The sequence below is a fragment of the Talpa occidentalis genome, unplaced genomic scaffold (assembly GCF_014898055.3).
Source record: "Talpa occidentalis isolate TD23 unplaced genomic scaffold, MPIMG_talOcc4v2.1 talOcc4.782, whole genome shotgun sequence".
In the NCBI taxonomy this organism is placed as follows: Eukaryota; Metazoa; Chordata; class Mammalia; order Eulipotyphla; family Talpidae; genus Talpa; species Talpa occidentalis.
In genome coordinates, this window is record NW_023605175.1 from 1,846 (window position 1) to 27,045 (window position 25,200).

The window sequence follows — 25,200 nt, forward strand, 5'->3', positions numbered from 1 at the left end:
GCCGTCCCTCCCGCTGCCCAGCAGCGCCTCTGCTGGCTGAAGCAGCAGCGGGGTCCGGCCATGTCCCTCCTCTGGAGACACCGAGCTCCCCTGGGCCTGAGGGGTGCGGCATGGCTGCCCGCCGGCTCCGGGGGCTCCCCAGCGGCCCCGCCCTATCTGAGGGCCCTCTCTGGGCAGCTGCTCAGGCCGGCGCTGGCCAGAAACGGGGGGGCAGTGTGCGAGTGCGACCTCTCTGCCCTCACGGGACCGGCCCCAGGGCAACCGCGCGGCTCCGTAGGCCGGGGACAGGCCCGGCCGCTCGGGCTGGATACAGACCGCGTCCACCTCGGCGGGCAGCCCGGGGCGACAGGCCTTCGTCGCACCCGGTGTGACCGCGTGGCAGCGGCGGGAGCCTTGGAGCTGTTTTTGGCCCAGGGGTCAGCGGTGGACCCAGGGCAGCACCCCCGCCGCCGGCCCCCCCCCTTCATGCGGCCTGGCCGAGGACTCCAGCCCTGCCCCGTGGGCGCCAGCGCCCTCCGCCCCTCCCGGGCGCTGTGGATGCGGAGCCGGGTCCACCGAGGCCACCCCCGCCGGAGATGGGGGCCGCCCCCTCCCGTGGCGGCTGGGGGACGGCCCTGGCCGCCGCAAGGGCTCCGGCTTGTGGCCCTTGGTGACGGCGCTGCCCTCCCGTGCTCAGGGCAGGCCGGGACGTCCCCCAAGCCCGCGGGGCTGTGCCTTCCAGGGGCTACTGGGCGCCCTCCCTGGCCCCCCCGCCCCGGCTCGGGCCTGCTCGGAACTGACCCGCCGGAGACGCTCTTCTCAGGCGCGGACATGCCGCAGCGCTAGACGCCCCCCGGGCCAGGGGCCACCGCGCCCTGCGCAGTCCCCGCGGGCCCCTCTGCGTGCTGGCGCGTCCTCGTGCACGGCTGGGTGGCGCGTCCTCACGTCTTCCTCCTCTTCAGCTTTCGGTAATTTCTCCGGGGTGCCGGGGCAGTCAGGGATGCCGGCGGCCTCGCCCTGCCCAGAACTTCTAGAAAACGCTCCTGTCTCAGAGCCGGTGCCCGGTCCAGGCGCCCCCTCCCCCAGGCGACCCCCACCAGCCTGACCTTCCCACAAGCCTCTTCAAAGGCTCGCGCCCCCACAACGAGGAACTTCAAGAGGTCCCTCCCCACCCCCCCCCATGGAGGCCGCTCGCGGGGGCCCTGCACCGGCGGGTGCTTGGTCAGGGATTCGGCCCTCGGCCTTGTGTGGACTTGACCCCTCCCTCTGCAGTGGGCCCCACCCCGCAGCACTGGGGGGCGTCCACGAGGATCAGCTGCGCCCGGGGGCCCCTCTGCGCAGACCCCACGCAGGGCTGCTCGGGGAGGTCCAGCCTCGCGCCTGGCAAGGATGGGCCTCGGGCGCGGCCGCCTGTCCCGGAGCCGTGGAGCCTTCCCTTGTGCTGAGGCCAGGCTCCGCCCCGCAGGCGCACACCCGGCCGTGTCCAGGCAGCCCCTGCCCGCCGAGCCCGCCCGGCCGTGCCCCGTGCTCCCTGGAAGCCGATGCGGGTCTCTCCGTCCACGTAAATCTTAGACTTTAATGAGCATCTCAAAAAGCCAGGCAGGGGCTCGGCGGGCTGTGCTGACCGGCGCGCCCCCTGCCTGCGCCGTCTTAGACAATTTCTTAAATGTTTGTAAGAGCAGGCGCCGCCCTGGGCTCCTGCGCTGGGCTGGGGGCGATGTCCTGCGGCCATGGGCTGGAGGCCTGCAGGGAGGCCGGTCCGCGGGACCCCAGCCCGGGGGCGGGGCCTGGACGGAACAGGCGGTCCCCAGGGGCGAGCCCCGGGCCCGCGAGCCTTTATTGCATTGGGTGCGGCTGCCGCCAGAGACGATTTCGGGAGCAGGCAGCGAAGCTCTGGCGAGCGGGAGCCTGGCCGGGCTCAGAACCGGACGAAGGTGGCGTCGATCTGCCGCACGGAGGGCAGTGCCAGCATGACCTTGCGCCGGTACTGGGGGTCGCGCTGCAGCGGGTTGCGCTCCAGGTAGACGGTCTCTAGGCCCTTGGCACCCTTCAGCTCGTCCAGGTCGCTCCAGCTGTCCAGGAGGTTGTCATTCATCTGGGGGCACAAGGCACATGCACGCAGGGGGGTGAGTACCCCCCGACACGCCCCCTCTCCCTCCCGCGCCTGCACTGGACATGCAGACGCGCACACACACTCCCGGGTACGATGGGCACACACTCCACCCAGCTGCTGCCACAGGCCCTGCCCCCAGGCAGGGTGTTGACCCACAGGAGTGCCCGGCCCCATCCGGGTGCACATCACCCGTCGGGGCGCCTTCATCACTTCAGACTCGGGTTCTGGGTTCCCCAGACCAGCTCTGGCCCACGCTGAGGGATGCCCCGGCGGAGATTGGCGAGGCCGTCCACCCGCTGCTGCGATGTGGGCAGGGAGGACGCAGGGCGTGGAGCCCAGGCTCAGCGGGAAGCAGGGAGGGCGACACCCACGCCACCAAGTCACAGGACACCTGTGCTGCCGTTCACAAGACCTGGACCCCGAGGGCCACTTCAGGTGACTCCAGGAACCCAGCCCAAGGCCCTGGCTGGCCCGCTGGCCCGGCCTCTCTCTTCCGGCCGCAGGGACCCACACATGCGCCTGTCCCCTTGGACGAGTCCAGGGCCACTCCCAGATGGGTGACCCAGAGGCCCCCAGCCCACAGGCCGTGTCTCGCCAGAACCCGGCTCAGATGCAACTTTGGCCCAGCCTGTGTCTGGAGTGTGAGGTGCAGCCTGTTCTTACCCACTGGGGGGGCTGCTGGAGGTGTGGGCCGCCCCTGGGCCACCCCCCCCACGACTCCCTAGAAACCCCAGGCCCTCTACCCCAGGGCGCCCCCGGCCCCCTGCCCCAGGAGGTGCCCCCCAGGTCCCCTCCCCAGGGCCCTCTGCCCTGTTCCCCCAGGTCCCCTCCCCCGGGCCCCAGAACCAGCTCCCAGGCCCCTCAGGCCTCTACCCCAAACCCCCTCCCCAGGTCCCCTGGCCTGCCCGCAGCATGTGGCACCTGTGGGCGCGTACCCAGAACTCCTGCAGCTCCGTCAGGTGGCTGACGTTTTCAATCTTTTTGATCCTGTTGGACGCGATGTCCAGCATCGTGAGTTTGTTCTAAAAAGAGGGAAAAAACCGTTTTCTTCATGACCTTATCAGTAAAAGCACCATCCCACCCCCAGCATCGGGTGTGCGTGGGGGCCCCACTGGGCTCCCTGTAGTCCTCACAGCTCCTCCCGCGGTGCCTGGGGTCCTGGGACCCCAACCAGAGGGACCGGTGAGCAAGCTGGGCCTCGGGAAGAGGTGGCGCGGAAGGTGGGGGGCATAGCCGAGCTTGCCTTTAACAAGTGAACGCCCCCCCTCCACTTAGGGAGGAGCCTGGGTCTCGAGTAGGACAGAGGTGCCCACCCTGGGGGCGGCTGTGCCCTGGACACCAGGCCCTGGCCCCGTGGCAGCGGGTACAGACTTGGGGGCGCGGCAGGCCACACCCACTGCCTGCTGCAGGTCCCTCAGGCCCAGCAGCTGTTAGGACCCGGGGGGCCTCCCTGGTGGGTGGGGGTCAGCCTCAGGCTGTCACTGCAGGGGCCTGCGTGCGATCCCGGCAGGGGCTGGCCCACACGAGCAGCAGACCCTGTCTCCGGGCCCCCCTCAGCCGCGGATCTCAGTGGACCCGCCGGTACTGCTCCCCATTCTGGGGAGTCCTCACCCCTGCACCTCTGGCCTGCGCCCCAGCTCTTCTACGCAAAAATAAAATCCTTGGGAAAAAAAGACCAAAGGGGAGACAACAGCGCGGGCACCCTCCCTGCCCCCCTGTCGGTTCCTCCATCCCCTGGGCCCCTGGGGTCTGACTCGGAATCTTTCCATGCTCTAAGAGGAAGCCCAAAGCTATCTCAGTAACACCCTCCCCCAGCACCAGCCTGCGCCGCCAACTGTAAGCACCGGGCTGGTGGGCAAGCGGGTGGCCCGACCCCTGGCCCGCCCAGCCTGCAGCTAAGCCGGTGCCGAGTCCCGCACGCTGGCGGCCAAGGGTATGCGGGCACGGGCTCTGCAGCCGCTCCAGTCGGGCTTGTAGGGCGGCTCAGGTTGCTGGGGCTCCCGTGGGCAGGGGCTTGGCAAGAATGGGGACTCGGGGTCTCTGCAGAGTGGGGCTTGTGGCCTGCAGGCGGCGGGGCGGGCCCTCTGCCCGTCCTGGGGTGCCGCGGTCATGGGTGTGCCAGCCCAGAAGATGGCATGGCCAGGGCTGAGGCCCTCACGGGGTCTGACCCTGGCGTGAAGGTACCGAGAAGGGCATCTAAAGGGCCAGGCCCTCCTTTGCAACGACACCGGCGACTGGACACTCGGGCCACAGGCAGGACTCGGTGCCCAGTCCAGGCGTCTGGGGAGGGCCCGGGCCCAGCCTGCACATTAGCTTGGCCGCTGGGCCTACCCCACCTGCTGCCGTCAGCACCTGCCCGGCTGCTCCGGCAGTGGCCACGTCCTGCCTCTCGGAACTGCCCGGCAAGTGCCCAGCTTCACGTCAGTTTTGTAAACCTGGTATGAGCGCAGGGGCAGGCGGGCGACGTGCCGGGCAGCTCTGCTTTTCCAGGCGTCTGCGTGGGAACCGAGGAAGCTCGACCTGAAGCAGACAGCCCCACAGCGGCCCGCGGGGATGCCGGGGGCAGCTCAACAGAACAAACAGGAAGCCCAGGAAAGTGGAATGAGGATCAGTCTTTTATTTGTCGCGAACGCTGCGCGGAGGCGGAGCTGGCTGGACAGGGCCTCGGGGGTGGGGGCGCGCCGACAGGCCTGGCCTGGCCTGCATGGCAGGGGAGGTGCCCAGGAGGAGCCAGACCCCAGGCCCTGGGGCAGGTGGGGTCCACGGCCGGAGAGGCAGTGCCGGCCCGGCACGCGCTCTGGGGAGGTGAAGAGCGGCGCCCCCGGGGGAGAGCCCTCTGGGGGCCCTGCGTCCCGCCCACTGGTGCTTACGTTGCTGTCCAGGCCCTCGATGACCTCGATGCCGTTGTGGCTGAGGTAGAGCTCCCGCAGGTTCACCAGACCCTGCAGCCCCTCGATCTTGGTCAGCCGGTTGCTCTGCAAGATGGCGGCCAGGCCCCGTGAGGCGCGGGGCCGCAGGAGGCTCCAGCCCCTCCCCCTATCCACCATGCGGGCCCGCGGGCGGGAGGGGGCCGGGCCCCGCAGCCCACCTGCACGCTGAGCACGGTCAGGCAGGACAGCGCGTCCAGGTTCTGCAGCTTCGTGATCTTGTTCTTCCCCAGGAACAGGCTCTCCAGGCCAGTGAGCGCGTCGATGTTCTCGATGGCCTGGGGCGGACGAGGCGTGGGTGAGGCCGGCCGTGGCCTCTCCCGGGGGATCCGGGGACCGCAGGCCCAGCCCCAGCCGATGCCGCATGGGCAGGGCTCAGTGGCCGACCCCCAGGTGCCTCGACTCCGCGGGAGGGCGACGCAGGCTGCCGGGCGTGGGCCCCGCTGGACAAGGTCTCCCTAGTGGACCCCAATGGCCGCGGGGCAGGTCCGGGAGGGTGGGACTGGGCCCACCCTCTGCGCTGCCACCTGCCCTGCCTGTGACCCGCCCGCCACGCCGCCCCTGCCCTGCCAGGGCCTCCGCTGATGCTGCAGTACCGGGCCCGGGTAGCAGCCCTCCTCCCCGGCCTTGGCCTCCTGGGTCAGGACTCGGACCGCTCGCCTCTCCCCGCGGTGCCCGCTCGGGGGCGGCCGCAGTCACGGGCAGGGGACCCACCCGGATGCGGTTGGAGCCCAGCTCCAGCATTTGCAGCTGCCGCAGGCTGCTCAGGTTCTCAATCTTGCTGATCTTGTTGTTGACCAGGAAGAGCTTCTTCAGCTGCGTCAGCTGCTCGACCCCCTCGATGCTCCGCAGCAGGTTGAAGGACACGTCCAGGACCCTGGGGCGAGGGCGCGGCGCTCAGGCGGTGTCCGCAGGGCAGGTGGAGGGCACGGGCTAGGGCTGCCCGCAGCGGCGTGGGGGGAGGGGGGCTTGCAGGGCTGGGGCGGGCCGGGACTCACTCCAGCTCCGTCAGCGCCTCCAAGTTCTCGATCTTCTTGATCTGGTTGTCATACAGGTCCAGCTCCCGCAGGCCGCGCAGCCCCTCCAGGTTCTCGATGCACTTGATCAGGTTTTGACGAAGGCAAAGCGTCTGCGGGAGAAGGGGTCGTCGAGTCGGCATGGGGGGGGGCGTGCCTGTGGACAGAGCACTGGGGCCCCACTGAGGACACTGCGGGGCCCAGGCAGGGCTGCCACCTCCCGCTGGGCAGGGCGGGTGGCTGAGGAGCCTGCGGGCTGGAGGAGCAGGGCTGGCGGGCACACAAGGGTGGGGGCTGGGGCTCGGCCAGGAGCACGGCACGGGGGCTGCCCAGGACAGGGCAGCTGCTCACCTTCACCTTCTTCAGCACCTCGAACCCCTCGATCCTCCCGATGCGGTAGTGATTGAGATCCACATCCTGGAACAGAGCGGGACGGCGACCGCGAGGGCCTTTAGTGTCCTCTGACTCCTGGTGGCTTCACACTACGCTGGCCCCAGAACAGCCCCGCCCGCCCTCTGGTGTCCTCCGCATACGCACGCCGAGGGGGTTCCGCCCCAAGCACCCACGTGACACACAAGCGGGTGGCAGTTCACTCGCCAGGCGCCCCGGTGGTTACACAGAGAGGGTGTCATCGCTTGTGTTAATCGGAGCAGGGAAGCCCGGGGCCAGGCCCACGTCTCGCGGGAACTCGCCCACTGACCCGGCACTTTCACAGGTGACCTGGGCTCTGGTGGCCGGTCCAGCCCAGCTCACCCCGGGGCCCGGTCCTGAGTGTGCCCTTACCTCAGCGTCTTTGTCCAGGCTAATGGTTTCCATGTCCACAGGCAGCGCCTGTCCTTCTGGCAGAACAAGAAGAAAAGCCCACTCAGCGCCCCCACCCCCCCCATCCTGGGCAGAGCCCCAGCCAGCCTGATGGGGCCGAGCATGCACAGGCCGGGGCGCACAGAGCGCCCCTCCAACTCAGGCTCCCAGCTTCCTGTGTCCAGCTACCAGCCACAGTCTGCAGGCTTCTGCTGCACCCCAAACCCCAGAACTGGCGGGGACGGAGGGAGCGGGCGGCCGAGCAGGCCCTCATGCCCCGGCTGTGGCGATAAATCAGGCCGTGTGAATTCAGGTCGAGCAGGCGAGCCCTCCGACATAGCAGTCCCGCCCCAGATCAGGCAAGGACACGCCCAGGCCCGCGCCAGTCATTCTGCACCGGGCAGCAGGCGGGTGGGCAGGTGGGGGGGTCTGCCAGCTTCTCGGGCCGTGTGGGTGGGCGCTCACACGTCTGGCAAAACAAGCTCACGTGCAGGCCGTGAGCAGCGGCCTGAACGTCCTTGCGACAGTCCAGGCCCCGGGGAACAAAGCGTGAGGCGGTCTGACTTGAGACAAACTTGTCAATCCAGGCCGGGGCATGGCAGGCCGCCTGGACCAGGGGGCCCCCAGGCGCCCCAACCCTGCGGCTCTATAGCACACCCGACGGGCGCTTCGGGGCGTTCTCTGCGCCTCAGACTAGGTTGCCGTGGTTACCACGGCACAAGGAGCACGGTGCTATTTTGGAAATGAGCTTTTTGACAAACTCGCTCAGTATCATTAAAACCAGACACAATTATCATTGCCTCAAAACCCAAACGTTCTACACAAGCCCGGAAACTCGCAGCCCAAGGCCCCTCAGCCGCTTCGTGCTGCGCCCCCTCTGCCCGCACCTGGGCACACCTGCCACACGCGCCTCCTGACCAGGACGGTCTCAGCCGCCCGCCCCCACGCGTCGCCCCACTGAGTTCTGTCTCGGCAGGTGACACACGCCTTCTAGTCAATTCTTCAGCCCGTCCACGGACTGTTTCTTTTCAACATAAACTGGTTTTCTAGGCAAAAACCCCAAAAGGCCCGGGCTGCGGTGGGCAAGGCCGCGCCCTGCTGGAATGAAGCGGCTTTCCTAGCCTCTAAGGGATTCGGAGCTGGGCTCAGGCCGGGCCCGCGGAGCCACGGCACCCACAGGCGCTCTGGGTCAGTGGGGGCGGCCTGCCCGAACCCACAGAGGCCCCTGCCCTCAGACGGTACCTTCTGGGTCCTCCTCCCTCTGCTCCTGCTCCTCCCTGTCGTGCAGGCTCTGCTGGCTGAGCTCGGACACAATCCCGCGGTTCGGCTGCGTCCCCCCTTCGTCTCCAGACTCCTCGGACTCCACCCGCCTGTCAACTGAAGGCGGCAGTGAGAGCTCGTACCCGCTCCGGGGCGACCCCGGCATGACGCGAGACCTCCGTCGGCACACCCGTGCGGGCCCCCTCAGAACACCCGGGCTGACGCGCCCGCACCACCAGGGGTGGACAGTGGCGGGGGCTTGGGGCGGTGGCAGACACCGGTGCAGCGTCGAGACCTGGGTCCTGCCCTTGAGAACCGGCCGGCGGGATCCTGGGAGCCCTGGTCGCCCCTCCGCCCGTGACCCTCGCCGAGGGACGCTGCGGCCATCGCCGCACTCCTTCGTCCGGGCTCCCCCAGCCCCCTGGCTGCGAGAGCCCGTGTGCCACAGCCCGGTCTTGAGAGGGATCAGAAGCCGCTCAGATCAGGCTGCGGGAGCTCTGTGGGGGCCCCCAGGCCTGGGAAAGCACGGCTGGAGCTCAGGGCACCGAGGCCAACTCAAGCCTTGAGCCAGACTGTCAATAATTCCCGCCTTCTGCATTTTTGGGGAAATGTGCGAGACCCAAGGACGGACAGAGCACTTGGGCTCACGAGGCCCAGGCCTGCAGGGGTGCGCTCTGCGGGGGCACAGGGCACTGGGGGCGCCAGGACGTCGCATCCAGGCCGAGGAAACGGGGAGACTTCTGAGGGCCGCGGAGGGTCCGGGCAGAGGCAGCAGGTAGGGTGACCGGCGCTGGGGCAGGGAACACCCGGGAGGGAGGCGGGTCAGGCGCGGGGGGCGGAGGCGCAGGGCTCGCTGGGGGGCGCGGGAGGCTGCGGCGTGGGCTGGAGAGCGAGCGGGCGCTGGGGCTCCCCCCACCCCAGAGGCCGCACTCCCGCAGGGCCGGGGCCCGCAGGCGCCACCCCCGCCGCCCAACGCGCGGCCGGGCCCAGGCCGGGGGCCGGGCGGGGCCTGGGGGCCGGGTCGGGCGAGCGGACGCCGGCGGCGGCGCGACAGCTGCGAGCACCGGCGCCGCCGCCCCGGGCCCGCCGCCCCTCGCCGCCGGCCGCCCGGCCCCCGGGTCAGGCTCCGCGCGCCGGCGAGGCCCGGCCCGGCCCGGCGCACCTCCCGGCCGCAGCTGTCAGCGGGCGCCCCGCCCCGGCCGCCGCCCCCGGCCTCACCCTCCATCATCTCCTGCGACTGTTGCTGGCCCGCGCCGTGCTCCGCCGCCATGTTGGCTGCTCTTCCCTTCCGGATCTGTCGCCCCAGCCCTCAGCCAATCGGGCTCCGCGCCCCAGCCCGTCCTGCCAATGGAGCCCCAGCGCCGGCCCCGGGCGCCCTACGCGCCTGCGCGGCCCCAGCGCCTCATGGGAGTTGTAGTCCGCCCGCGAGGCCCGCCGCCCGGGACCGCTGCCGCCCGCCGCGGCTCCCCGGCGGGTACAGTGACAGCGCGGCCCCGGGCGTCCGGAGGCGGCGGCGGGCGGGCAGCGGGGCCAGGGGAGGCCAGAGGCGGGCGCGGCCGGGCTAGGCTCTGCGCGGGGCTGCGGAGGGCTGTTCCCCGGCCCTGGGCGGGCAGGCGCGCCCGGGCTCAGGGCCAGCGAGGCCGCGTCCCACCCAGCTCCCGGGGAGCGCCTCGGCCCCGCGGCCCCCGCCGTCAGGGTGAGGCCGCCGAGCGGCGAGCTCCGCGCTGCTCAGCCTTCCGGTCCCGACCCGAGGAAACGGCGACCGCCGGCCGTGAGGGGCAGCCCGCCGGTCTCTTTTGGCCCCTCCGAGGCGCCGTAGGCGGAGTCCGGTGCGTCCCTAGCAACGGTCAGCGCGGGCCTCTCAGCCAGAGCTCTTGAGTCCCGCCCACCGGTGCCGGTGGTTGGCCCACTCTCCTGCCAATCGGCGAGAGCTGCTCTGCGGTTGGCCGGCGTTGGAAGCGCCGTTCTCCTTCCCGCGGCGGGAAAGAGCTGAGCCGGGGACCTGCGCGCCCGGGAGAGGCCGGCTCGGGAGGGCAGCCCGGCGGGTCGCGACCCCGCGCGGCCGTTGGCCCAGCGCGCCGTCCTCTCGCCCGCACCGACGGCCCTCGGGGCCGCTCATCACCGGGGCAGCCCCTGCCGGAAGGTGAGCCGGGCGCGCGCGAGGCCGGCCCGCCCGCACCGCAGCAGGGCAGCCCGCGGCCCTGACCCCTCGCCCCCGCCGGCGGCCAGCGGCCCTGCCCCTCCCTCCTGGGCCGGCGGCCCTGCCCCTCCCTCCTGGGCCGGCGGCCTGCCCCTCCCTCCTGGGGGCCAGCGGCCCTGTCCCCTCCCTCCTGGGCCAGCGGCCCTGTCCCCTCCCTCCTGGGCCAGCGGCCTGCCCCTCCCTCCTGGGCCAGCGGCCTGCCCCTCCCTCCTGGGCCAGCGGCCCTGTCCCTCCCTCCTGGGCCAGCGGCCCTGTCCCCTCCCTCCTGGGGGCCAGCGGCCTGCCCTCTGCCTGCCTGTCTGCGCCAGGCTCCCTTCTTCGCCAGGCTGGGCACTGGCTGACCTGGACATTTGCCTTTCTCCCTGCATCGCTCAGTGAACAGGTGTCAGCTCCACCTGGGGTTTCTCAAGGGCTCCTGTGCCCCGTCCCGACTTTCCCGGCACTGCTTGGCGCTAAGATCTGCTGGGGTTGGCATCCCCCAGTCACTCTGGAAGGGTCTTTGAGAAGGTTCTGTAGGCGCACGGCGTCTGCGAGTCCGTCTTGGGGTGGAGTTGGTCAGGGCTGAGGAGGCCCCGAGGTGCTGGCCTTACCTGTCCAGCTCCTGCCCTGCCCGGTGGGCCCAGCTGCCCCGGGGCGTGTGGGGATTCACCTGCAAGGGTCTCCGCTTTGCTTGGGGGGCTCAGTTGCACTGGTGCCTCTTCCCAAGAGCCTGGGCTGGCCTGCGCCCTGAGGGCGCCCTTCTCGCATCCTGGCCAGCGTTCCTGCAGCCGCCTCATGTCCACTGTCTCCGAGGAAGGTCGTGTTGCCGAGGTCCAGAGGAAGCAGGCTTACAGCCTCGGCCAGTGATCCCGCACAGCCATGCGCTGTGCTGCTGCCCAGCCTGGCCCTCCTGAGGGCTGGCCACTCCCGGCTGTCCCCTGCTCTGTGCTCTGGCTGGAGGAGGACGGTGCTCTGGGGGACTCCCCGTGTGGCACCCACGGGCTCAGAAGCTGCCTGCGAACCCCTGCTACTGTCTGGCTGAGGGCTTCCCTCACCCTGGGAGATGGGCACTTTGGAGCTCCACCCAGAGCCCACGGCCACCCCAGACCCTTAGCCTGGCCAGGCCCTGCTGCTCGGCCTCTGTCTCGTGAGGCCCATTGGGGAAGAGGCGCTGGAGGCGGGAGCAGGAGGCCCGGCCTGGGCTCCACACCGGCCCCCACCAGCAGAGGGGTGTGGGCCCCCCAGACGGTGCTGAACTGCTGTCCTGCAGGCGGCCCCCAGGAGGGCGCTTGGTGGAGGGAACAGGGTTCGCTGCTTTTCCCCCTCTCCGTGTACAGACGTGCCGGCATCTGAAAGTCCAACGCCGAGAACAAGGGAAACCCGCCGCGCCAGGCGTCCTCTCGACCCCTGGGTCAGATCCCGTGGCCACGCGCGGCTGCTCCGCTGGCAGCTACAGCGGCGGTTCTGGGGCGTCTGGTCCCCAGAGTTGGGAGGGCCCTCTCCCAGGGCTCCCCCCCGCCTGCTTTCAGCCGGGCCTGCCCTTTCGGCTCTCCCCTCCCCAGGCCTCCCTGGCGTCTACCGGAGAGGCTGACCCAGAGCAGCCGGGTCCGGCCGGGAGCCACTGGGCTCAGCCTCTGGGCGGGGCTGATGGCTGCAGCACGCCCGAATCGGGACGCCACCCACTCGCTCTCTTCCAGGTGACGCGGGCCCCGTGCCGCCCTTCCCCATGGAGGACAGCGGCCTGCCGGCTGCGGGCGGGGAGCAGGGGGAGCTGGGCCAGAGCCTGCTGTCGCCGGTGCCCACCGAGCGCCCTGCTGCGCCTAGCAGGTCCTTGCCGCTGGCCCACAGGCCCCTGAGCAGGAGGCACGGGCTCACCAAGCTGTGCCAGAGCAGGATGACACTCTCAGGCAAGCGCCCGCCCCCTCGCGGAGCCCCCACAGGGCAGGCCCCGCCGGCTGTGCCCCCAGGGTTGGGCTGGACGGCAGGGGTGGGTAGCCCCACTTTTTGTTTCTGCGCAGTGGGTGCGCCTGGAGCCTGGCCACAGCGAGGGAGAAAGCTCTGCCTTTGGGGGCTTGACTGCAGGGGCATGCTTGAAGTTGGGGGTCTGAACACCAGATGCCTGTTGGACACAGGGGAGATGGCTGGGGCCACGGTGGGGGTTGGAGCTCACGGCATGGGGAGCTGAAGGGCCGGGCGCGTTCAGAGGGTCCCCGGAGGCGGCGGCTGGGCCGGCCAGTGTGGACGGGACGGCTGGGGCACATGGGCAGTACCGGAGGTGAGCGGTGACTGGAGGCTGCTGCGAGCCTGAGCCCGGCCCAAGCTCGTGGGGGGCCCAGCTGAGCCGGCTGGGAGGAGGGGGGCCGGGGCAGCAGCTAGCTGGCCGAGCGGCGTCCAGCCTCCGAGGAGGGGCCGGGGAGGCCACAAATTGAGAAAATTGGGGAACTCTCAGGTGGACATGGGAGTGGGGGCAGGTTTGCTGTTTTGAGCTGCTGAGGCTGGGCTGGGCCGGGGCCGGGGCTGGGCTGGGCTGGGCTGGGCTGGGCTGGGCTGGGCTGGTGCTGGGCTGGTGCTGGGCTGGGCTGGTGGGGGCTGGGCTGGTGGGGGCTGGGCTGGGCTGGGCTGGTGGGGGCTGGGCTGGTGGGGGCTGGGCTGGGCTGGGCTGGGCTGGGCTGGGCTGGTGGGGGCTGGGCTGGGCTGGGCTGGGCTGGGCTGGGGCTGGGCTGGGGCTGGGCTGGGGCTGGGCTGGGCTGGGCTGGGCTGGGCTGGGCTGGGGCTGGGCTGGGCTGGGGCTGGGCTGGGCTGGTGCTGGGCTGGGCTGGGCTGGGCTGGGCTGGGCTGGGCTGGGCTGGGGCTGGGCTGGGCTGGGCTGGGGCTGGGGCTGGGCTGGGGCTGGGCTGGGCTGGGCTGGGCTGGGCTGGGCTGGGCTGGGCTGGGGCTGGGCTGGGGCTGGGCGGGGCGGGGCTGGGCTGGGCTGGGCTGGGCTGGGGCTGGGGCTGGGCTGGGCTGGGCTGGGCTGGGCTGGGCTGGGCTGGGGCTGGGGCTGGGCTGGGCTGGGCTGGGCTGGGCTGGGGCTGGGCTGGGCTGGGCTGGGCTGGGGCTGGGCTGGGCTGGGCTGGGCTGGGCTGGGCTGGGCCGGGGCCGGGGCTGGGCTGGGGCTGGCTGGGTGTGGGAGGGGCCAGGGGGCCAGTGTGTGCGCTGGGTTAGGCAGGGTGGGGGGGTTCTTGCCACCACAGAAGGGTGGGGGCGGAGCATTGGTCTTGGGGCATCCTGGCAGAGGCCAGGGGTGAGGAGCATGGAGTCAGTGGACAGGATGGGAAAGCTGGTTTCTGGGAGCAGTGGGGGCAAACCTGGGGGTGGTGAGAAGGGGTTCGGGGGAGGGGAGTGGACCTCGCAAGGGCTTCTGAATGAGGGGCTCCCCAGGGTGGGTGGGCTCAGCAGTGGGGGGCGCCGAAGTGTGCCCTGGTGGCCCCAGCCTCCCTTTCTTTCCAGAAGACCGCTGGAGCTCCTACTGCCTGTCCTCGCTGGCGGCCCAGAACATCTGTGCCTGCAGGCCGCTGGGCCCCCCCACGCCTGAGCAGGCTGACCAGGGGGGCTCGCTGGCCAGCACGTCCTGCTGCTCGCTGCTGCGGGGCCTGTCCTTGGGCTGGCCGGCGCCCCTGCTGCCCACCCCGGCGTGCAACCCCAACAAGGCCGTGTTCACCGTGCACGCCAAGACCACGGAGGTGCCCACCCCGGGCAGGCCAGGCGTGCAGGGGGCTTGGGCTCAGAGACGCATCCGGTGTCCTCCAGCAGCTGCTTGGGTTTTGGGGACCTGGACGGAGCCCATCAAAGCAGACGGCCAGACAGGGGTTCAGGGCAGGCGTTTGTGGTGGGAGGGGGTGTCGACGGCCGTCAGGCTGGGTTCTCCGGGGTTGCCAGGCGCCCTTGAGCCCATGGTCAGGCCAGGGACCTGAGTCACACACACCCCTGTCCAGGGGGCAGGCCCGAGGAGGGGAAGCTGGTGCGGCCTCTTCAGTGCCTGAGGCCCGTGTCTTGGGTTTCTCATACTCACCCCGAATTTCAAACACACGAGTGAGCATTTGAAGTGTGGGGGGTAAGGGGAGTAAGAAAGGTCAGTGGCCCTGCTGCCGGGTTGCTGGACCGGCCAGGACCTCCTGGTGTGGTGGCAGGACCTGGGCGCTGGGGCGGGGCAGGGGTCCTGGGTGGAGCAGGGCCCAGCCGTCCCTTGCCGCGGCTGCATCTTCCGACGTGGGCGGAGGCGTCCTGCGCGTCTCTGTCTGAGGGTGGGGCCGCCTGCTCGGAGGCGGTGGGCGAGCTCACGGGGTCATGGGCTCTGTCCCAGGCGTGCTGAGCCCGCCGCCGCAGAGCTCGGGAGGGCATCTGGGCCGCCGCCGCTCTGGGGGCCAGCGCAGCCCTCTGTGCCGTCCCCCCAGATCCTCGTGGCCAACGACAAAGCTTGCCGGCTTCTGGGCTACAGCAGCCACGACCTGATCGGCCAGAGGCTCACGCGGTTCTTCCTGAAGCCGGACCCCGAGGTGGTGCAGGCCCTGAGCGAGGAGCACGTGGAGGCGGACGGCCACGCCGCGGTGGTGTTCGGCAGCGTGGTGAGCGCCCCTGGGGCCGGCGCGGCGGGGCCGTCCTCGCCGAGGCCGGGCTGTGGGCGGCGGGCTCCGGCGGCCGTTGTGGAGCGAGCAGGGCCCCGGCCCCGGCGTCGGCCCCAGTCAGCCCGCTGTGCCGCAGGTGGATGTCGTGAGCCGCGGCGGGGAGCGGGTGCCGGTGTCCGTGTGGATGAAGAGGGTGCGGCGGGAGCAGCGCCCGTGCTGCGTGGTGGTGCTGGAGCCGGTGGAGCGGCTGTCGGCCTGGGTGGCCTTCCACGGCGACGTGAGTGCTGGCCGCGCCGTGCCCTGGGCTGCCTGGCGGCCGGGCGGGGCGGGGTGCGGCTCTGCCCTGGCGGGGAGCCCGGCTGGACACCCCCACCTCACGCCCGCTCGCCGCAGGGAACCATCACAGCGTGTGACGGCCTCTTCGCCCGCCTGCTCGGCTTCGCGTGCGCGGAGGACGCGGCCGGACAGCGCATCACGGAGCTGATCCCTTCGCTGCAGCTCCCCAGGCCCGGGGGACTCGTCCCGCAGGTAGGGCGGCCCCAGCTCCACGCTCCGGCTGCTGGGCTGGAGGATGTGGGGCTTGGGGCGGCCCTCGGGTCCCCTGCAGCCCCCCAGCGCAGGTACCCGTCTCCCAGCGGCAAGTGGCTGTCATGCCGGAGGCCTGACTCCGGGGTGGAGACTTACTCCTGGGGCCAGAGCCCGGGGCTCCCCGCAACGGCCACGAGTCCCCTGCAATGGCCCCACGAGCAGCCCCGCCTTCCCCCCAGAGTCTCAGGATCCAGAGGTCTGTCGGGAGAGCCACAGACGGCACCACCTTCCCCCTGAGCCTGAAGCTGAAGCCTGCGCCCAGCGGCGAGGGGGCGGCGGGCGGCGGGGCCCCCCCGGGCGGCTACTCGGCCTCCGTCTGGGTGTTTTCCACCATCAGCGGTCTCATCACTCTCCTCCCCGACGGCACCATCTATGGCATCAACCACAGCTTCGCGCTGATGCTGTTCGGCTACGGGAAGGCTGAGCTCCTGGGCAAGGTGGGCCGGTGGGCGGTGCCACGGGAGGGCTCAGGACCCCAGGGCCAGGTGTTCGCCGGCCTCCTGCCCTGGTCCCAGTTTTCTCCTGACTCCTTTGATGCAGAGGGGGGTGCGTCCCCATATGCCCAACCCAGGTACCGGCTGACCAGTCTGCCCGGCTGCCCCGCAAAGGGGTCGCCACAGGCGCAGGCTTCCCATGCCACACCCAGGTGTTGGGCTCCAGATGGGCCCTTGGGCCAAGCAGAGTGGGGGGGGTCACTCACTCCACACCGGGGTCTCCGCATGCCTGGGTTCCCCTCTGTGGTGGTCCCGTGGCTCCCAGGGCGCGAGGGGCTGATGTGGGTGCTCCCCACCTGGGCCGACCCCAGCCGGGGACAGCCTGCTGGGGCTGTGGCCTTGGGGGGCCCTGGAATGGGCCCCGGGTTCTCCACAGAAGCCCCAGAGGCTGCAGGCTGGAGGGCATGGAGCAGACCGAGCGGAGGGCGTTCAGGGGTGCGGTGGACACGCTCTGGGGGCAGGTGGGGCTGGCCTGGGTGATAGGACAGGGTCCGTGGACACTCGCAGGGACTGGGGCCCTCCCGTGGAGGCTTCTGCGACCTCCGTGCCCCTGCCGGGGTTGCCCAGCCTGCTGCGGAGTGGGGCTGCAGACTGGGCGCGTGGGAGGTGCCAATGGGGCTTGGGCCTGGCAGGCAGGGGCCCGGCCAGGGCGAGGCTTGGATGGGGTGTGGACAGGGCTCGGAGGGGCGTGGCAGGGGCTGACGCGCGATTGTTTCCCAGAACATCACCTTCCTGATTCCCGGCTTCTACGGCTGCATGGACTTCAGCTATGATGGCTCCCTGGCCCTGCCGGACCTGACCAACAGCCTGGACACTGAGGATCAGGGTGTGCCAGAGGAGAGAGCCGCCCACCCCCTGCCAGGCTGGTGCCTTGCCGAGGCAGCCCAGGGTGAGGCCCTCCCGCACCCCGCCCCAGCATGACCCCCCTCTCCTGGCCCCATGCCGGCCCCTCACGACCCCCGCGATTCCCTGTGCTGCCCAGAGGGCCACGGGGGTCAGGCTGGGGCCGCTGTCCTGCAGCTGGAGACTGGGCAGCTGAGGGTCACGCTCTGCTCGAGCCACTGGGTTCTGCTGGTCAGGTGCAGCCCCAGACCCCCAGAGCGAGAACAGAGGTCCACGGTGGCCAAGAGGAGCTGGATTCAGGACAGGCCTGGTGGTGGTCACTGAGACAAGAGGACTGAGTGTGACATCGCCACCAGGTCCTCCTGCCCGCCTCGTGCTCGCCAGTGACCCAGATCGGCCTCCAGCCGAGACCCTGCAGCCTGTGGGAAGCCAGGGAGCCTTGACCGGGACCCAGGCCCACACGGACCACGGGGGCCACCCTGACGCCCCCCTGTTTGCACCCGCCCCGGGGTAAGTGTTCGTGGGAGGGGGTTGGGCAGCAGAGACGTCCTTCTGGGTGGGGGCAGCAGCAGCACAGGCAGAAGGTGGGTGTAGAGGCCTGCCTGCCAGCAAGGGCTCGCCCCTGGCCTGCCCCGCCCCTGCCCAACCTCTCAGCGCCTCCCAGACGTCCTGGCTCCCAGGTCTGGAGACTCAGCTGGACCGCAGAGAGTGGACGCCAGCGCACTTTTCTCATGAGTCATTTGAATGTTCTCTGGGTTTTCAGCGGCGCCGCCTGCCCTTTGGAGACACCATTGATGGGGGTGGGAGGAGGGGTGCGGGGTGGGGCCCGGGCCCCCAGCTTGGCCATGCTGCCGCGCTCGGCTGCCTCTGTGTGTTTTCGAGGAGTTTTCTCTTTTTCAAAGCCGTCTCTGGTGCTTCACCTGAGGCCGGGCAGACCCCGCAGGGCAGCTCTGCCTTGCCCCGGCCTCCCGGGGTCAGCCCCTGGCTGGCCCTCCCATCCGACGGTGTTTCCCGTCATCTGAAATCACTGGTGCTGCTTGTCACGGCCGGCCCAGGCGCCGCGGCACCCCCCCCTTCGCTGTCCCTCTGGAGCCAGGACCCACCCTGAGCGCCCAAGGGGTGCCTCCTGCGCGCGGGCTGCGTGAGTGCCCGCGCACGCGCTTCTCGAGGCCCGTCTGCTCCGTGGCCTCTGCCACGCTCGTGCCAGCGCTGTGGCTCCCGCGTGTTCCCTGTGGGCGGCTCCTGCAGGGCCTTTCCAGGCTGACCACTGGCTGCCTCTGGGGCCGGTGGGCGGCGGGACTGGTCTGTCCGCCGTGCCTGTCCAGGGCACTGGCTCAGAGGGGCTCCCCGAGCCTTGGCTGTGCGGTGAGGGACGCACGATGCCTGCGCCCTGCGCTTGCCTGGGTCACGCCTGGGAGGAGCCGCCCCATGCGCTAGGGCTGGACCCGTTCCCGGCCGTCTCCCGTGGCTGCGGCCTGGGCTGGGGCCAGCAAGTGCTGTGAGTCTGTAAGACCCCAGGCTCGTGGGCGAGGTGCCGGGGCGGCAGGCGGGCGGGCGGGCGGGCAGCACACGCTGCAGGACGTGGCTTGGAGAGTGGGGGTGGAGACTGCGCTCGAGCCTCTGGCCTGTGCTTGTCTGCGTGTGGGAGGCCCCGCACCCCCTCGACTCCTACAGCACCCATTACCACCCCAGGGCGGACGGCCTGCCTGGAGGGAGCCCCCCGGCCCGGGGCGGGTGGACGGCAGTGGAGAACCAGCAGCAGCGCACAGCCCGGGGTGATGTTGAGCCCCCAGCGCTGGGACGAGGCGGGCCTGGCCCCACCGGCTCTCCGGCTGGTTCTGAAAGCCTAGCCCTCACCGCAGCCGGCAGCTGGCATGTACACACGCCCAGGGCCTGGACAGGCCTCAGCAGGGCCGACAGCCCCGAGCCCGGGCCCCACACCGCTGGCCAGCTGACGGGACCCAAGGTCCAGGGGGACACGCGTCAGGGAGGCCCAAACCTGGCCTCTGGGGAGCTCCCCGGGGCCTCCGCCCCGCTGTCGCCCTGTGGCCCGGGCAGCAGGGAACTGCAGAGCAGCCGCGCGGGCAGCTCCTCGGCCTGCTACGCCAGGGCCATGGACCTTCCCGGGGCGCCCGACCCTGCGCCAGTCCAGGACGCTGGCCTGCTCTCCCTCTCCTGGCACCTGAGGGAGCTGTACTCCAGCGGGCCGGCCAAGCTGCCCCGGGCGCCCTCGCCTCCGCAGGCTGGCCCTGACGTGGACGTGGGCGAGCCGGATGCCCCTCGGGACAGGGAGCGCCTCCTGCTGAGCACCTACTTCCAGCTGCCCGGGGTCCCGCGGGGGCTCGAGCGGGCCCCCTCTCCCGAGGCCGGCCAGGCCAGCGGCAGCAGGGAGGGGCCGAGGATGGACGTGCAGGCCACCTCCACGCCGGTGCGGGCAGCCAGCCCGCCGCCCCCCGGGGCCACCAACCCCTCGCGGGAGATCCAGGAGGGCACCTTCGCCGGGTGCTGTTTCCACCGGGACGGCTCACAGCTGAGTACGCCAGGTGCCCCGCCGGCGGGAGGACACTCCATGGGCGGTGGGCGGCCCCCCTAGCCGGGCCACGCCTCGCAAGGGCCTGGGCAGTGTGGCTGAGGGCGCCTGGTGCTGGGCCCTTCGCCCTTGGGCTGGGCCTTGCTCTGTGTCCTTCTGGCTGCGTGGGGTCTGGCTGGGTGTTCATCATGCTCATGGCCGGGGCCTCCCCAGGGCTAGGACACAGGCGGGAAGGGCCGGTAGGGTCTCTGAGAGCCCATCCCAGAGGCCGCCACCGCTGGTGTCAGCACCAGGAGCTCGGCTGCCGGGGTGGGGGTGAGGGGTGGGGGAGGCAGGCGCCCCCTGCAGGGGGGTTCTGGTTCTCATGGGCAGTTGGGGGGCCTCCCACGGGCTTCCCTCTGCTGGCCCTGGGCCCGCCCCCGCGATGCAGGGCAGGCGCTGACACCAGCCCCCCCAGGTGTGCAGTTCGAAGTGAGGCGCGTGGAGCTGCAGGGCGCCACCACCCTCTTCTGCTGCTGGCTGGTGAAGGACTCGGCTGCCCGCACCCGCCTGCTGCTGGCCAGCCTGCCGGGCTCGTCCCTGTCCACATGGGAGCCGCCCATGTCCAGCCCGGGCGAGGTCGGTGCTAGCACAATAGGGGGCTTATCCGCCCGGTCCCCATGGCCGTGTGTGGGTTTGGTGGGTGAGCCCTGCATGCCGGTGGGGGGATGCGTCCGCCAGGCGCCCAGTGCAGGGCGAGGACACAGGGTTGGGCGATGGCTGCGCTCTGCCTGGGCCCTCAGACGCTGCTGCCTCCGCAGGTGCTCCGGGCCAGGCCCTGGTTTGAGGAGGTGCCTGCGGCGGCTGCGGGGCTGGAAGGGCTGGCGGCCTGGGAGGGCGCCTACTCCCTCAAGTACAGCACGCAGAGCCCGTTGGGCAGCGGAGCCTTTGGCTTCGTGTGGACGGCGGTGGACAAGGAGGCGAACAGGGAGGTACTTGACCCCACCACCGCGCAGCGGCCAGCCCTCAGTGGTGCGGTCAGGGCGGGCTGGGGGCGTCAGCGTCATGGGTGGGCTCGGGACTGGGCTTAGGCCCGGGGCCAGGGCTCCAGGCAGCGCGTGCGGGTGGCGCCGGCCCACCCGGCCCCGCTCTGATGTCGGCCATACCCGGGGCCGGCAGCCCAGCCACTCTTGCCTCCGCGCCCGGCAGCCTGGGCCTCACACCTCCCGCCAGGCCCACTGGGACTGGCCCGTGGCGATGCCGCCCGTCCCAGGCAGCGGCCCTGAGAGCGCTGGCTGCGGGGACGCAGTGCGCCCTTGTCTCCCTGCCCCGTCCCTGCATGTCCTGCCTCTGCCCTCCTCCCGCACCCGCCTGGCCCCCCTGGCCACAGCCCCTCCGCCTCCTCCCGGGCAGAGCCTTTGGGCTGAGGGCACTGCCTCCAGCTCGCTGGCTGCCTCTGCAGGGTGCTTTGGCGAGGACCTCTCCTCCTCCCTGGCCGCTGCAGCCCCTCTGCCTGGCCCAGACTCAGATTTGGCCGCGCCCCACGCGCCCCAGTGTGGGCCCGTGCTGGCCATTCCCGGGGTGCTCCGGCTGGCGCCCCGCATGGGGTCATCTGGCCAGGCTGGCAGGAGTCACCCATCTCTGTTTTCAGAGAACGGCCTTTGCTCGGTTACGCCCGCGTCGCTAGCTGCCCTCGTCTCGTGGTTTCCGTTCACACGTTTCTCTGTTGTCCGTCCTCGGTTGTTCTGGATCCAATTTGCTTTCCTTTTTCTATCCGTTAAGGTGGAATTGGGCCGTTTCTTAGCCTTCCCTCTTAAACGTCGCTTTCCTAACGTACGGATTTGACGTTCGGGATTTCTCTCTGACGGGCCCGCCCGCCCCACCGCCTCCCGTGTGTCCCTGCGTCGCTGCGTGTCGCCTGCTCTCCGGGCGTGGGGCTTGCCCAGGTGTCCCGGTTTCTGTTCTGACCCGACCCTCCGCTTGGTCAGGGCCACACTCCGTGTCCTTCCCGCTCCGGACCCCCCAGGGCTGGCCGGAGCACAGTCTCCTGGTGCGCGTCCCCTGGTGCTTCGGGGCAGGACGAGGGCGTCGCAGGCCCTCTCATGCCCTCCCTGGGGCCGGCGCTGCTCCACGGTCCTGCTGGCAGCCCAGCCGCGTCCTGGGGTCAGCTTTGCTTCCTCGCGATACCCCTGGAGACTCGGCGTCTCGGGGCTGATGGGCCAGAGGCTGCCCTCGTCACTGCACCCTCACGGTCGTATCTGAGAAGCCCGTGCCCGAGGCCACAGGGATGGGCCCTTAGAAGCATCACAGCTCCGGGTGTCTGATGCATCCTGAGGTGGCCTGGGGGCCCTTCCTTCGCCCGTGGCTGTCCAGTCCCGTTGGCCTCAGGCCATCCTTCCCCGGCGGGCAGGGTCCTGGACCCTCTCCGGAGCCTCCGTGCTGCGCTGGGCAGGCCGGGCTGGTGGGCACCATGCCCTGTGTCCTCGGCCGCAGGGCCTGCGGGGGGCGGTGGGCGGGCCGGCGGGCAGCGGGGCCGGCGCTGCCCCTCGGCCTCCCGCAGGTGGTGGTGAAGTTCATCAGGAAGGAGAAGGTCCTGGAGGACTGCTGGGTGGAGGACCCCGAGCTGGGGCGCGTGACGCTGGAGATCGCCATCCTGTCCCGGGTGGAGCATGCCAACATCATCAAGGTGGGCGGGCCTCGGCGGTGCCCGGGCGGCCGGGACGTGTGTGCCCCAGCGGGCCGGACCCACTCTGTCCCTTTGCAGCTGCTGGACGTGTTCGAAAACCAGAGCTTCTTCCAGCTGGTGATGGAGAAGCACGGCTCCGGCCTGGACCTCTTCGCCTTCATCGAGCGCCACCCCCAGCTGGACGAGCCCCTGGCGAGCCACATCTTCCGGCAGGTGGGCGCCGGACGGGCGGGGCGGGCTCGTGGGAGCAGAGCTTGTGGGAGCAGAGCTCGTGGCTGACGCAGGAAGTGAGGTCGGGCGGGGGGACACAGCTGGAGGTGGGGGCTGCCTGGGCCTGGCCCGGCGCCGACCCATGGCCGGGATGCGGCGCCCTTGCCCCGTGCTGAGGCTCGGCCGCTGCCGCCCACACACGCCTCTGGGTGGCCCGAGGGGTAGCTGAGCTCGCCTCAGGCCGCTGTTTGTCTCACTCTGGTCGGAGTTGGTGCCGACGTGGGGTGTGGAGGGTTTGGCGGGCAGCGCCTCCCATGCCAGGTTCACAGGAAAGGCGGCGGCTCCGGTCAGACCTCCGGGCTCTGGGGAGCTTGGGCGCGGGCCGGGAGAGCGGGCGGCCCCCAGACCTGTCTCCCTGGAGACACTGCGGTGTCCAGTGGTAGCTCCCATGGATGGATGGTCCTTCCACGCTGAGGCCCTCAGCCATTGCTGGTCTCAGGCAATGGACCCCCTCCCCCTGCTGGGAGGTCATGGGCCTGTCCACTCTGACTCTCGGGAAGGCCCGGGGTCGGTGACAGGCGCTACTGCCCACGCCTGTCCACTCTGGCCTTGGTCTCTGGACATGGCTGCATGTCAGGGGGCGGCTCTGTGGGCTTGGGCAGCTCCGCCCTCCCACTCCGGTGTGTCCACCCAGAACCGCTGTCAGCCTCTGCCTGTTACGCCGCAGATGCCGCCGGTGCCGCCCCAGGGCCAGCTCCTCTCCTCGGTGCTTGGCTGGCCCCAGAGCTACCCGTCCTGCCCCAGGTGAACGCCGTGCTGTGCATGTGTGTGCCCAGTGCGCATGCCTGGAGGGAGGCTCTGCGGCCACACTGTGCGTTCAGTGCCCGCGCAGCCCTGCGGTGTCCTCGCCGCACATGTGAGCGCAGCTGACGTGTCTGTCCTCAGTCGGCTGGACGGCCACTGAGCCAAGAGCCCGCAGTACCATGGGGTGCTGAGTGCTGCAGCTCAGCACTGCCCCGACAGCTGCGTGCACTGTGGGGAGCACCTGGGCTCACACCTGGGCGCACCTGGGCAGCCATCGCCCTCCCTGGGAGCTCGAGGGCACTGGCGTGGGCCTGCCCCAAGCGGGTGGGCCGGCGGCTGGAGGCCCTGACGCTGTGCTCGCAGCTGGTGGCGGCCGTGGGCTACCTGCGCGGCCGAGGCGTGCTGCACCGCGACATCAAGGACGAGAACGTCGTAATCGCCGAGGACTTCTCCATTAAGCTCATCGACTTTGGCTCGGCCGCCTACCTGGAGCGGGGCAGGCTCTTCTACACCTTCTGCGGCACCATCGAGTACTGCGCGCCTGAGGTCCTTCTGGGACACCCGTACGTGCAGCAGGCTGTGGGGTGGGGGGGGCACTGGGGGCGGGGCCTGGTGGGGCAGGCCTGGTGGGGGCCAGGCGGTGGGCAGGGCAGGGGCGCAGAGAGGGGACAGTACTCCCCCGCGCAGTGTGCTCCCCCTGCCGAGTGCCCCCTGCAATGTGCTCTCTGTCAAGTGCTCCCCCATGTGGGGTGCTCCCGGCCCTCCCTGTCTGCTGGCTTATCACAACTTTGCTTCCCACGCACTTGCCCCTGCAGTCTGGCGCCCAGTGGGGGGCAGTGGCATTGGATGCTGTGCCCCTCATTGGGGGCTGCCCCAGGGCCGGGCAGCAGCTGCCTGCTGAGCGTGTGACCGACCGTCCCTACAGTTACCAGGGGCCGGAGCTGGAGATGTGGTCGCTGGGCGTCACGCTGTACACACTGGTCTTTGAGGAGAACCCCTTCTGTGAGTTGGAGGAGACCATAGAGGCGGCGATCAGCCCCCCATACCTGGTGTCGGAAGGTGAGCACCTGGAGTGGCCTCCTCTGCCCTGGTCTCAACACCAGGCGCCACAACGTGCCTTCAAGCCACAGGATGACCCTTTAGGCTACCCTCCCCTCCCCCGTGGGCACTCTGCGGGGAGAGCGTCTGGAAGTGGCCGCGACCACCTGTGGGCCAGGCCCTGGAGAGACTCGTCCTCGGGTGATGGGGGGGCGCGATCCCCCCATCTGTGCATGCGCGTGGGCAGACAGGCCATAAGGATGGGCGGGGGCAGGGGTTGCCCAGGACTGACGGGACTGAGGGGTTGGCCCAGGTGGGAGTGACACTGCCCTCAGGCCGGGCTCGGGCTGCCTGGTGGCCAGGGCAACCCAGGGCGGGGTGGCAGTGTGGGCTCCTCTGTCTGAGGCTCCCCTGCGGGGCCACGGTGCTGGCCCCTGGCCCTTGCTCCCTGGCCAGCCACCTTCTCGCCGCCGTCCCCACCGGGGTAGTGGTGGGGTCTTTCCTCCCAGGACTCAGGGCACGCTTCAGCCAGTAGCCTTAAAGGAGGGTGTCAGGGCTGTGCTGGAGCCTTGGCTTCCCCCTCCAGGGCTCGCATCGTCTTCCCCTTGGCTGTTCCCTGCACCCACCCCACCATCCTCTGCCCCTCCCCCGCCATCCCCTGCTCCCCCCTGTCCCCCCAAGGGACAGGGCTGTCCCCCAAGGCTGTCCCCCTGTCCCCCAAGGCTGTCCCCTGCTTGTTGGGCTCCTCTGACGGGGCTCAGTGCTAGCCCAGTGGTTGATGCCCACAATAGAGGAAACGGTTGAACTCAGACAGGCCCTCCCCTGGGTGGGCTGAGCTCACAGGGCGGGCGCATCCCCCCTGCGGCCTACCCAGCCAGCGGCCTTTCTGTCCAGCGCTCATGAGCCTGGTGTCGGGGCTGCTGCAGCCTGCCCCTGAGCGACGCACCACACTGGACAAGCTGGCCGTGGACCCCTGGGTGACGCAGCCTGTGGACCTCACCCGCTACACCTGGGACGAGGTGTGCCGCCTCCACAGGCCAGTGGGCCGCCTCGCCGCCCCGGCTTTGGGCTTCGGCCTCCGGCGTCGTCTCAGTTCCAGGGTCTCGGCGGGCACTCCTGCTGGGGCTGGGGCTGATGGGGGCGGGGCGC

General features: G+C 70.8%; 2 protein-coding genes across 2 annotated transcripts; one reads left to right on the forward strand and one right to left on the reverse strand.

Annotated features, from left to right (window-relative positions):
- Window positions 1-1,536: 1,536 nt before the first annotated feature.
- On the reverse strand, window positions 1,537-9,434 carry LOC119233329 (protein phosphatase 1 regulatory subunit 7). Its single transcript, XM_037495571.2, has 10 exons — window positions 9,315-9,434; window positions 8,079-8,213; window positions 6,819-6,874; window positions 6,387-6,452; window positions 6,018-6,148; window positions 5,734-5,896; window positions 5,181-5,297; window positions 4,963-5,067; window positions 3,028-3,114; window positions 1,537-2,074 (listed from the first exon to the last, which is right to left on the reverse strand). Exons 1-10 carry the CDS (start codon window positions 9,364-9,366, stop codon window positions 1,898-1,900), a joined length of 1,089 nt encoding a protein of 362 aa, XP_037351468.1. The 5' UTR covers window positions 9,367-9,434; the 3' UTR covers window positions 1,537-1,897.
- Window positions 9,435-11,976: 2,542 nt separating this feature from the next.
- On the forward strand, window positions 11,977-25,151 carry LOC119233330 (PAS domain-containing serine/threonine-protein kinase-like; the record flags this gene model as incomplete). The annotated part of the gene is made up of 16 exons (XM_037495572.1): window positions 11,977-12,182; window positions 13,765-13,997; window positions 14,709-14,879; window positions 15,016-15,156; window positions 15,273-15,407; window positions 15,647-15,904; window positions 16,682-16,850; window positions 17,161-17,314; window positions 18,497-19,338; window positions 19,792-19,952; window positions 20,135-20,305; window positions 21,874-21,999; window positions 22,078-22,212; window positions 23,377-23,576; window positions 23,939-24,072; window positions 24,946-25,151. Coding segments are annotated over exons 1-16 (3,417 nt in total), but the record flags the coding sequence as incomplete, so codon positions are not given.
- Window positions 25,152-25,200: the final 49 nt, after the last annotated feature.